General features: G+C 36.5%; 1 protein-coding gene across 10 annotated transcripts in view; it reads right to left on the bottom strand.

Annotated features, from left to right (window-relative positions):
• The window catches only part of CADPS2 (calcium dependent secretion activator 2), a 321,289-nt gene that overhangs the window by 97,182 nt on the left and 210,497 nt on the right, over window positions 1-13,610 (bottom strand). For all 10 annotated transcript variants that reach the window (XM_074870153.1, XM_074870154.1, XM_074870157.1 and 7 more), the window contains exons 12-13: window positions 8,753-8,889; window positions 4,942-5,129 (exon numbers count right to left, since the gene is read on the bottom strand). In XM_074870153.1, coding sequence (XP_074726254.1) covers window positions 4,942-5,129; window positions 8,753-8,889 — 325 coding nt within the window. The remainder of the gene's footprint in view (window positions 1-4,941; window positions 5,130-8,752; window positions 8,890-13,610) is intronic.

The raw sequence follows: 13,610 nt of genomic DNA, 5'->3' as shown, positions 1-13,610 counted from the left end.
AAATCATTTGCTATTCAGGACAGAGATCTTGGTGTTCTGATGGATAATTCCATGAAACTGTCCTTGTCCAGTAGCAGTCAAAGAAGCAAATCAACACTGGGAATTACCAGAAAAGGACAAGGAATTAGCAGAAAACATCCATCTAGTGTAATCAGTGCATGGTTCACTCATATTTTTTGAATCTTAAATAGCAAAGAGACAACAGAGGAGGATGTTTTTTTTTTTTACTCTCCTCTGACTCTTCCAATCGTAACAGAGAACGAAATGAGATGTGTAGGAGTCAAGTTCAAAGCAAGAGTTCTTCAAGCAAGAGGAGGCTGAGTTCTGGAACTTGCTGCCAAAGGTGTTGAGAGTGCAAAGGGCTTACACAGGTTCAGGGGTGCAATGGACAAGTACCTGACACAGACACTCCATGTTACCGAACAGGCATATTCTGACCTGCAAAGAGTTGGAAACTGAAAGAGCAGTAAGAGGAAATATTGCATATGCTTGCCCTTCACTTACTCCAAGCAGGTCAATGCTGGAGACAGATGACTGACAGGCTTAGAAAACCTGACTCAATATGACTATTCTATGCAAACACACATGCGCTGAAGATTTCAAAATGAAGACAGAAAGAAACTATTTATCTTTGGTTATAAACTGATTTTTGTAGCGTTACATTCACCTTCACTTCTCATATATGAACTTCCAATAAATCATCTTTCTTTCTGAATAGAAAAAGGTATAACCAGAGAATATGCTTGAATTTTGAATTTTTCAATTCAGTCTGTAACTCAGCAGGTGGAAGGAAGTCACTTTGCACTTCATGTGATACCCACCAGCATCCATTTCAGACAAGAGGGACTGAATAGAAGTCACAGCATGAAAAGTAGACAAAAGTGAACGTGATGGGGAAGAAAACAATAGCTCCTACCTGGACTGTTGACTGAAATGTCAGCGTTCAGGAATATCCTGTAGTTCCTTGTTCTGCCCATTTCACTTTCACCAGAGATACACAAGTGTATGCATAATAGCAGTGTGAAAAGTTCACTTGTGAACTAATAACTTTAATGGGGATTATATAGTGAAACATTTCAGAAGAAAAACATTGTGAAGAGGAACCAAAGGAGATGCTATTGTAAAGTTACATAGCACCAGAAGCACAGCCAATGCTGTTTTTATTTACTGGATTTACTTTATTTACAAGCTGGAGGAAAAGGGATCAGTTGATTCAGAAACACTGATGTGCTTTTGTTTAAACACTCACCAAGGCTATTCTTTTACTAAAATATTTTGCTTTTTGGATATTTAGGAAGAGAATGTCTTAAGAATGTCATCCACAAAAGCAGAAGTATCTTTTCTACACAAGCAGTTTGTTAGCTCAGTCATAATGCTCTTCCCAGCAGGAAAGGAAAGGCATGAATGAGGCTTGAATTCCTCAGTCTAGGACTCAGCTTATTGTGTTTGACCCTGCATAAACATTTCTGTTCCCAAACCAACAACATTGGCATCAGAGACACACTAAGTACCAGTATGCTTGATAATTCTGTCAGAACTTGTTACCTATATCTTTATCTCAGGGAAGAAAACAGCTGGGGACTGTTCTCTCATCCTGAGACCAGGTGGCAAGGTCTGCTGCATACAGCCTACACCAGAGCTCAGTTCAGGTCTCCTCTGTGCTTCACAATGTCCCTGAAGCTCTAGGACAACAATTTATATTTATGCGTTTATTCGAGGTGTTTTGAAATAAAACCATGGCTATTGTGTTATAGCCTGCAAGAGCATTACAGCCAGCAGCATGAAACAGTTCATATTTCAAGTCCTAGGGTGCAGCAAAAGAGCATAGGGGATACCTGAGGGTTCAAAATCTGCCAGAAGAGTTCTGGAGACATGAAGGATGGAAAGAGACAAAGCTGATTCATCCTTGTTCATGGTGTTTACTGGGAGCAGTATTCAGTACATGCAATCCCAAAACCATGCCTGGGATCTTATAGAGTGCCTATGACTAATGGACAGTTGGGGCCCATTGTACGAGACTGCTTCCTCACCAGTTTTATTTAGCAAATCAGATGCAGTCACTGGTGTGCTTAGCGTATGTACTGGTATGGCCCCGGTATATTTTGTAGATTTGCCCTGATTTGTGCTTGAGTTTCTCCTCACTAGACTACCAGAAATGAAGGCGAGTGACACATTTATCTGATCATTTGACTGATGTCGCTAAATTGCCTACTACTCTATAATTCATGCCTAAAAGAAATTGATAATTTGAACTACAGATATGGCTGCATTTCTACATGCTCCTCCATCACCTGACTTCAAGATCATTTTTGATGATCTTTCTCAGGCTAGTGGAAGGTCTAAGATTCCTCTCTGAACCGAAGGTGAAATATAAATTGACTACATCATGCCCAGAGTATAAAGCTCTTTGTCTTTGTTCTGTGGTCTTTCTAATTCTCAGCCCGACTTATAAAACTAAGATGTATAACGCCAGGGATCAGCCTAGAACTTTGGCCTGTCGTGCATTGTCTGTGAAATTCTTTTTTCCCTTTTACTATTTCTTAGTGCTGCGGCAGATGAATGAGTGGATGTATTATGTGAGTATATGTGTGTCTGTCATCCTCAGTGAGTGTGTCTGCTTCTGTCCTTGACTTACTTTTCTTCTTTCTTCATGTTTCTTTTTTCTTCCTTTTTACAATATCTCAGTTCTAGTCAGACCCTCTCTGTTCAACACTTCTTTTATTCCTAAAACACTCATAATGCTATTCAGAGAATATCTGTACAGAAGGAATAGACAGAATACAAACAGAGTGCTTACCACTGTGTAAATGATGTGCTCCCTGAGATATTTTCATGCACTGCACGCACTGCTGTCCTTCACTTAAATTATGAAATAAAAAGAAATGTATCTACCTTTCTTTTGAATTCTTGAAATAAGTTTGAGCAATTATCACTGTGTATTTGTCTTGTTAGGTTGAAACCAGTAATAAAAAGGCTAGAAACAACAAAGACTTAGACTCAATAGAAAATATGAATGCGTCAGGTTCTTCAAGAACTGACAAAAGAAGCATGCTTTTACAGAGAATACGTTACCAAGTAAAAGCCAGAAAATCTCCTAACTTACCAGTATGAACGTTAAGATTCTTGAGAGTATTTCAGGCACATTCAAAAACATTTTAATTTTGGATATTATTATCAAGGATTACATAATATTAATCTCCCACTACCAAATCACTCAGGTCACAAATGCCCAGTTCCTGTTCTCATGGATGAGGCTTTGTCTGAGCCAATGAAGGAAACAATATTCTTTTTAAGGATTGTGCCTTCTTCACTGGCTCGAGGACAAGTAAAACGGCTTTTGTGACTGACTGGTTGCAAGGCAACATAAGCATACATGTTGGGAAGAATCCTGATCCCTACCAGGATTCAGTTTTGGGGATTTACTGACAGCATCACAGTAATTGCTTTTGGGGACTATAAGTAGGTTTTCCCCTAGTGTCAGGATTGGATCAGTTGATGGGGGGAGATCTATTGGGTTTTCCCTTGTTATTTTTTAACTTTTTAAACATATTTCCTACACCAGTCTACAAATCTAGTGTGCATAGTGGGGTATAAATGCATGCTGTCCTATAATTTGATAGACTGCCTGCTCCATTCCCCACTCTAGTACAAGGAAGACATGGATAAACTGGAGCAAGTTCAGTGGATGACCAGCATGACAGTCAGAGGCCAGAGCACTTGCTATGAGGAGAGGCTGAGAGATCTGGGCTTGTTCAACCTGAAGAGTAGGTGGTGTCTAGGGGGACTAAATGACAGACCCCCAGCTGCTACTGTGAGGTTGACAAAAGACAATGGATATAACTGCACTGAAATAAGACAGGTTCAAACTGAATAAAGACCTGACTGGATAAATCCCTGAGCAACCTGGTCTGACCTCACAGCTGACCCTGCTTCGAGCAGGAGGTTGGTCTAGAGACCTCCTGAGGTCACCTTCAACCTGAGCTATCCAATGATCCTGTCTCCAACACCTGCTGTTTAACAGCAGAGCTAGTTCCCTCACAATTTGGAATAAGACATAAATGAAACAAAAGCTTCTTTTAAAGAATGCACTTAGCACAGCAAAGCAACAGCTTAATTCACAGAATCACAGAATCATCTAGGTTGGAAAGGACCTTGAAGATCATCTAGTCCAACCGTTAACTGAGCACTGACAGTTCCCAACTACACCATATCGCTCAGCGCTATGTCAACCCGACTCTTAAACACCTCCAGGGATGGGGACTCCACCACTGCCCTGGGCAGCCCATTCCAACGCCTAACAACCCATTCTGTAAAGAAATGCTTCCTAATATCTAGTCTAAACCTTCCCTGGTTCTTTCCAAGTCTTTCACTTGCAAGTGGAAGGAAGACATCATCCCAAGAGCATCACTGTGACTAACAGCTCCTGAAGCAGCCTACATCTTTAGTGGAAAAAATTCCAGAAGTGTCCTAGCTCTTTCTGGTTGGCCATCACACCACATTCCCAGTATATGTTTTCCCCTGTGGCAGCACAGACAGAAGAACTCAGTATATTTTGATTAGTTGCCAAGATACAGACTGTAGAAAAAGAGTCACAACTTCCCTTAAACTGAAAAAAATTTTAGAATATTCACTGGAAACACCATTCACTAACACAACATAAACACGGAATGAAGAGACTACCTTTTTAACAGGCTATCGTTTAGCCTTGAATCAGCCTGTCTATACAATACCCAAGAAAACACACTGCATTAAGACAGTACAACTACAAGGAGATATTTTTTTTAAAAATAGTAATCTGTATAGAACATCCGATACCCCTGAAGAAATTTTCATGAACTGATTTCTGTTGTGTGCAACTTCCCTACCTGGTGAATGCAAGAGCCTATAAATACTTTTGATTCCTCCTAAGGCTATGAATTTAAAAATATATTATTCAATTACCTGTTACCATGAACATGAGAAGCACAAAATGCAAAACTGTAGTGGAGCAAGGTTGGATCAATGACAGAACCATTTTCTGAATGTTCAATCAATTCATTGAGATAGCAAAGATGGCGGTGACAGCCTCTCACTCCATAGCGAGCACAGTATTCGTCTAATACAAAGACTTGACCTGGGCTAAACCAACCCTGAAAGAGAGAGGCAAAAAAACCCACAACATTTTGAGATTTCTTTCCCTGCTCACAGTTTTTAAATCAAACAAAGAACAGAAGCATATATTTTTATGTGGATTACATAAACTTTTTACACTACAATGATTTATATCTGACTAATGCTGATGACACTGGGAGCTAGATCCAACAATAGCCCTCTTGCTGAAAGGAGTAAATGTCAAGAAACTATTTGCAGTTCTGAGTTACCACCACTATGAAATATGTAGTTTACAAAAACATGCTAATAGATCCAAAGTCTGGTACAGATTCAATTATATCAAAATCCAATATAAAATAACACTTCAAAATAATTAATTTTGATAAAATACTTAATTATAACCTATGAGAGAACATTTGGGTAATGCTGAGGGACATTAACATGGACATTAAAACACAGTTTCTGGATGGTCACTTCCCTGTGGCTGCAACTTTACTGGGAGAGAACGACAATTTGACCATCTACCTTGTTTCTTATGTAAGATGCATGCACTTATAACAACTTTTTAACAACTTTTGCTAGTAAAGAGATACAAAGCTAGGTAGTTTGTTAAAAGCCACCTGAGTAAGATGAGTATGATTTGACTTTAAATAATAATTAGATTTTCTGGGGCATACTGAGGGCTTCCTTGGGCAGAGTCTTGATGAAACCAGAATGGTGTAACCCTGACACAGACAAAAACAAAGTACAGACTCGTTACCACCACAAAAACATTCCTGAGTGAATCCAGAGAGTAAAAAAAAATAATTGATTCTTGATGTAGAAATGTAAAACAGAAGAAGAGGCTTGGTTGCCTTGTCGCACAATATGAAAAAAAATAGCACAGTGATCTTCCAAAAAGCAGCAGGGAAAAAAACATAAATCTTGGGAAAGCACAGCTCCTTCATAGCTGTTCTAAATAAGCATTTTTCTTTGTTCTTTTCTTAATTGTGGTGATATTTCCCTCTCATCATCCCTGCCAAATGGTTAAGAGGGATTGAGGAACACCTGAACTCAAATATACAAATAACTTGGATAAGCAAAATGATTTTGCAAGTCATTAATTTATAACACCAGTTTAGTAGTTTAAGAACAATATTTCCCTATTGCTTGTGAATACTTCTGCAAGCTCAGATGTCTAATATTTATACAAAGTATCAGCAAAAATACTATTAAACAGTACTTAAAAATATATTCACATCAGGTTTAAATCATCTATGTTTTAACTTTGCTAAAAGACTTGCATGAGGCAGGAATTTAAATTTTATATTGTCCCCCAATTCTTGAATTTAACATAGTATTTGCAAACAAGAACACCTCAAAGTTATTTCATAAATGTGTTTGCTCCTGATTAATTTCTTTGAAGTCAATGTTTCTACTGCCTTTAAAGAGCTTCATCTGCTTCTAGAGAACAGTTAGCTTTATTACAGCACCCAGAACAGTCCTCAGTGTTTTAAACTAATATCCAGTCATGCTGCAATGATTCCTGTATTTCACAGTGTTTGCTAGAAAATATGGTATTTTACTGAAAGAAGAAAGAAAAGAGATTTTAACTGAATTTCTGCAATAATATGTATCCTAGCCCTAGATATAATAAACAGTGGTTATTGTGACTGCTATTCTGTCAATACGTCGTCATTGTCACTGATATGTCTCTACATTTTCATGGAAAACATGACAAAATGCTGCATGTCAATGCCTAGCACTGCAAAAGGAAATAATTATCAAAATTTCTGTACATTCTTATAGGGAGAAAATTGTGACAAGAATATGAATTTTTAAAGAACTCATTACTTGAACTACAGTCTCTGTAAGAGATCTGGTTTAGTGTGGTCATTTTCATATAAATATGTGCCTTCACTGCCCTTGTTCAACCCCATACCATGCATAAGCCTCACAAACACATAGCAACTATATGCTACAGAGTATTAGATAACTGCATATCTTTTTAATTGTATAATTGAAAAAATATTAAAAAAAGAAGCTTCCCAATACCGAGAATGTGAAATTAGTTTAGGTCATATAGTAATTTAATACAGAACCATGCTTAATATCAATTCTTACACATTTTTGTTTTTATTTTTACAAGTTGTATGTGTGGTTACTCTATATTTATTGAAGTAAGGGGATGCATTGTTTCCAAAAGTGATAGGAAATGAGCTGTTCAGGAAAAAAAAAAATCACGCTTAAATGTTCATGTATTCTATTGCTACCTTGATGTTCCCAATTTTTAAAATTAAAAAATATAGTTAAATATGAAATTTAACAAAAAATGATCACCCATTCTACTTATTAAAAGCTGAATTTTAAAAAGAACAATAAGAAATACATCTGCTTTATGGTTGCTATAGCACTGTGTATTTCACCTAACCTCTTCTAAAAGTTCCTGATTTCAAGGTTATATTAAGTGTCTTACTATATTATTATTATAAAAAAAGATTTTGACCCCAATGCACTGTTAGAAAGCTAACCATTTTCTCTTTGAGTGCCAATTACTTTGTACAGATGTACCTTCAGGCCTCTTTGATTCAGTGTGCAACCCACAGACAAAAAAATGAGTCCTTTAACTTTTTCTATACATACTTATCTGGTAGTATTTTAAAAAGGAAGCAACTGGTCATCAAATAATCATTTTTTCCCCCTTTTTTACACTTGCAAACAAACCTAAAAAACCCCATCATTATCTCTGTATTACATGACTAGTCAGACCAATAGAAAAAAGAACTAAAAAAAAGTTATCCTTTTTTGTCACTGTTGGGATAGTAAAGTGAAAAGAATTATGTGCTATGAGGCATTTCAGGTCCTTAGAGATTAGTATTTCAGGTGAAAATTAAAGCCTCGGGAAGGTACAAGGTCTGACCCACACAAACATAGTTAGCAAGTGTGTATAATCTGATGAACTTCCGCAAGATTGTTGCTGGTTCTCCCTGCTGAAGACAAAACTTGAAGCAGCCCCATCCTCAATTCCTAGTCCACAGAGCATAGAATAGAAAATGTTGTGTAGGAAAGGGAAACTGCAGCTGCAAATACGAAAGCATGTTATACCAGTATCTTATATTTTATAGCTGTCTTTGAAAGTGAAAAACATTAATTTTGATACAGAGATAACATTTTATTTGCTTTTGTTTAATAATTATACTGACATTTGTTATTTGCAATTCAGGTAATACATATATGTCCACATATCTATATTGCCTGTGGTTCTGCTTCCCTTCTTTTGGCATTTTTCCTTCTTCACACCACAGTGGAATGAAGAATTACAAGACAGGTGAAAATGTCTGACATGAGGCAACTACATTTGTACCTTAAAATGCCTGTACAGGTGTCAGTAAATCCTACCACAGGAGCTCTTACCATTATCAAAACCTTCTGTTTTTATTCAAACCTCCATAAAGGACATGATAAATTTCAGCTGATAAAATCAGAGACAGTTTGGGTCTCTTTGCTTTCTATTGAGTGGCACAGCAGCAGCTTGCAAGTGTGTAATTTTCAAATTTGAAACCAATCGATTGGACCCTTTATTCCAACTACAACTGCAGTTATTGAATGAACTAGGAAGAAAGGACTACTTTGTAACAACTATTTCTCACTTCTTTATATCTATCTTCCAGCCAGTACTCACCAAACAAGAATAGGAGTCATTCAATCTGTGATCCAAGGTCTGCCTCTGAAGCAGTCTAAAGAGGGAAGCATGGTCAAATTTGCAGGGATTAGCAGAAATAAACTCATCCATGCCATGTTTCTGACCACGGTCTGTATCTGTTCATACAAAGGAAAAATGTGCAGAACAATACATGTGAGTGAGCTTGCAGATTTACAAACACAAGTGTACACATGGTATGTCTCAATATATAAACTTGAAAATATCTCAAAGAAATGAGTCACATAAGTAGATGCTTGCAGGTAACTTATTTTAGAATCTTGTTTTTTAATCTGAAAATATTATTACTCAATTATTTTTCTATCATACCAATCTATGGAGTGTAACAGTGAAAAAAGAAAAAGTTGCTACCCACTGACAGATTAAACAAAATTTAGAAAGACTACCAGAAAATACAGTAGAGTACATTAAAATAATTCTTAAAGCATGGTTTTCTAGTGGAGCTCTTCAAATGTCACATTTTACAAAACAGTGTTATGAGTATGAAAAAAATGTGTTCTATAATTTCCTGGGTTTGTGTGGCTGTCTTTCTAATTTTATCAAAATAACGAAATAAATATCCTTCCCTCTGTTGCAAAAAAAAAGAAAAGGTTTATGCACTTATTTCTTCAGATCAGAAAGAGCATCTTTACTGCAGATCAAAGTACCACTTATAGAAATATTCATCATGGCTTGAAGCCTACTTCTCAAATGGCAAACTGGAGCAGAAATGAACACACTGGCTTGAGCTAGGTCATTTCCAGCCTTCTTTTTGTACACAGCTTTTAATGAGACAAGCCTTAATGTAGTAATGGCAAAGAGCTCCTTCAACCTTCCAGCAAAGACTAGTGAAAAAGGGAGCAGCATTTTTGTGTAAATACATCGAGAAAACATACCATCCCAAATGGCACTTCAATCAAAGGCCCAAATTTATTGTTCTTCACAGATTGCATCTTTGAACGCCTTTAAACCCCGCGGGTTTATCAAAAGAGAAGCTCTAGTGATTGCTTTCATTAATGCTATGTTTTGTCAAAGTCCTCAATGTGAATTATCTATCAAGTATGGACAGAAAAAGCCTTACAGTGCCCAAAAGGACTAGTTATGTATTAGCACATTAGCTGTCTTGGATTCTATAGACTGTACTGGGGTAAACAGTCCTATCAACTTAAAAATTGACTTCCCTTTTCAATAGGGTCTTAGCTCTTTGTTCCTTTAAATTCAAACCCAGCTCTTTTTATATTCGTTACTAGAAAAGTATAGATCTAAGTGTATCCTAAATGCAATTTTGAAAACCTGCATAGTACAAACCTAAAATTTCTAAAGAAAACGAGACAAAAGTTTATTGATTAAACCCAATTATAGAGTCAGGTTCATAATAAAACTCAATATTGATCTGTGGGCATGATGCTAACATAATCAGTCACATTTAGAAATTTAGCCCCAGATCATATTGATCCATGTCAAGTCCAACTTTCAGCTGTATTTGTGGATGGGAGAATTATTTAATTCAAACTGAAGGATCTGCAGCATCACATCCTGGAAAGATGCAGAAACTAATTCATATCACTTGGTTTTGCATTGTCAAAGCAAGAGTCACATCCATGTGACAGATTTCACCAAGGTGGATGTAGCAAATAAACAGTATGACAATACATCGATGGTGTAAGGTATGAGACCATCATCCCAGAGAAACAGCAGCATGTATTTTTAATGGTTTAAGGATGAGTAGCATATATGATTACATAGATTAACAATATTTCCATGAGCATTAGACTAGCCTATCATTAATGACAAACAGCTCATATTTTTGACAAAGGTACATGAAATGCTCTCCCTTAATTAGTGCAATTTAAATGTATTTAAACACATGAATTCAAAGATAAACAACACATTACTGAAAGTACTAAACTACAATGTGAAGTTATCCATAGTTTTCAAAATGATCTACACACAGACAGAAGTTTTGCAAGCCCAATATCACATTAAACATATTAAATGTCTGGTTTCTACATTTCTTGTAACTTTTCCTTCTTATATGAATACCTAATTTATTGAGTCATTATTTACAATAAGATGACAGAAAAAAAAAAAGGATTAATATTTATTTCTGCCATTGATCTCGTATAAATTATACACAGCTGAATCTTTCTTAAATTAACTGGCTTGATTTTTTTTCTCTGGTTAACCACACAAATATAAAAGATTCCTCCTTTTTAAAAGAAAATCTGTGTAAACACTGACAAGTAATTAAGTATTTTGAAATCAGGAGACTGGATGATGCAAATGAAACAGATTCAACATTCTGATACAGTCATCGAGATGATCAGAATGTATAAGACCTACTGAATACAATGCAGCTTGTGTAAGCAGAATCTGCTATTACATAATTTGTGCAAAGTAAGCAAAAATATTTACTTAAAAGTATAAATACTTGCTAGATTACATTCTACAGAAAGATCCATGACCGATCACCATATTTTTAAGTGAATGAAACAACACAAATAACATTGTCAAATAGTAACAGAAGATCTGTTACCAAATATATTTTAGCATCAGAAAACCAAAAACTTACCTTTGCCAGCTGCAGGTAAGCAGGAAACAATAGAAAAATAAATCTAGTGTAATACACTACATTTTATTCTACTGCTATGATATACATATAAGACAACTGGTAAATCTTTTTGAAACAAAATGGATTTTTAAAAAAATATAAGAACTTGATCAAAGATTATGAGGAATCCATAAATGTTGTATGACTGTGATCTAAACATTATTTAACACCCTACTTTTAAAAATCATTAGAGTGTATTTTTCGAATTCCTACACAAATGAGCTTTAGATGTCCTGTTCAAGCTACATGCAAATTCAAAAGACATAGAGTGATATATTGTGATACACAGTTAAGAAAAAATACAATTCCATTTTATTCTCTACACTTTCTCAATCTTGGGAAACAGTGTGAAGATATTTGGGGAGAACTTTGAAGCAGTAATACTTCTGCTTTTTCACAATTATTTTTCTTCGCTTCTTAATGGAATTTGTTCTCCTGCTTTCAAGTTGCCTCAAACTCATTGTTTTGGCTGCTATTTCCATATTACACTGTCTGTTTCAGGTTGTGTATTTATTTCAGCTTTTGGAAAACGACCCTTTTTTTTTTTTTGGCTCAAGGTAGGACAAATATATATATATTTTGAAACCATGGTAAAAACTTACAAAAGGTTTAGCAAATTCTTTGGGTGTTCTTTTAGACAAGGACATTCATTTTGGCAGAATAGCATCCTGAATATGCCTCTTGCCATCTTTGCAAGAGACTTCCAATTTCAGTCCAGCTGCAAAGGCTATAACAATCATCACATCCTCAGTGACTCAGTAGAGTTAAGTGAATTAAAATGACCAAGAATTCCATGTCCATGGCACAGGCTCAAGTAGTTCCTAGTGATAACAAAATCGCTAGGCATCATTTCTGTTCCATTCCAGCCCAGAAGCAAATACAGGTTTTCTGTAGCATTTACTCTGTGCTAGGGTGAACGACGGGAACTGGCCTTGCAAAGCAGTGATCTCCTCCCTTTTGTGGCTCTCAGTGACATCTCTGCTTGAGTTGAAGCATTGTGGGAGCAATTTGAACTAGCTCAGGCAGGCAGGAAAGAAGCACAGATAAAGACAAGGTATCTAGTGTTGTAGGGATTAAAAAGATTTAAAGACTAGGGAGTAGTAGGGTAAGAACTATGACTGATACAGGAGAGGCTGGAACTGCTTGGATGAAGATGAAGGTGCAGATGCTCTTTGCAAAAGACAGTGGCAAGACATGCATTACATTCCTTCAAGTGCCACTCCATACATATAGTGACAGCTTACATTGGGAACATTTTGACTCTTGATCATTGACCAGGGCTCCAAAGTGCTATACGCTTAGAAGCACAGGCCAAAGAGACAATCTATGTCCCCAGAACCTTACCATTTAAATATCAGACAATGAAGTAACAGTTGGAGAGAAAATGGCAGAATATGAGAAAGCAGGCGGCCCATATGGCCTGACCGTCAGGCGGGGGATAGCACGCTATGGACTGCCAGTATTTTGCCAAAGGACAGATTTGAAGAAGATACTAGTTAGTTTTTTCATGTTTCTGAGTAGCACAGGAGAGAGCATAAAGGTGACTTACTGACTGACTAAGGTGGTGGAGGCCGGTGTTAACCTTTTCTTTCTAAAAGGGAGATGGGGGTAGTTGGAGGCAAGCAGGAATGGGACATGAAGGGGAATGGGGGAACATCCAGGCAGGGTGCAGTTACTCCACACTTTCAGGGGGCAAAGTGTATGATGGATATAAAGCTGCCAAACCTACTGAGAAAACGTCAAACGAAAAAGTATCTTTTTTCTGTTTGTTTCTAAAAGATTTAATTAATTGAACATACAGATACAAACATTTCAGAACTATTTTAAAAGCACTGCTTTACAGGAACATTACCAATTATTCCAAAACTGAGTAATGCCACCATACGGTTAAGCAGTGGTATTTCTTGTGTGTATGTATTATGACACTAGTACCTTAATATTAATCATACTCTGGATTTCTCACAGAGTCTCTGATGTAGCCAGTTCAAAGACTGAGAGTGATACAAATAACATTTAAAAGAAATACGAAACTAATAATTTATTCCCATGTCATTAAACTATGCTAGAGAGAGAAACTTTATAGTGCTTATCATGGGTATATCCAAACAGACTGAACATGTTAAATTTTCATGACTAATCCCAAAGCATTTCTTCATTTGGCAAATTGCCTGCACTTTCTTCTTGATTACACAACACTGACTGCTCCACTTGGATGATTTAAATGTCCAC

The sequence above is a fragment of the Strix uralensis genome, chromosome 5, assembly GCF_047716275.1.
Source record: "Strix uralensis isolate ZFMK-TIS-50842 chromosome 5, bStrUra1, whole genome shotgun sequence".
Taxonomy (NCBI): domain Eukaryota; kingdom Metazoa; phylum Chordata; class Aves; order Strigiformes; family Strigidae; genus Strix; species Strix uralensis.
This window is presented reverse-complemented; position numbering and strand designations above follow the sequence as displayed.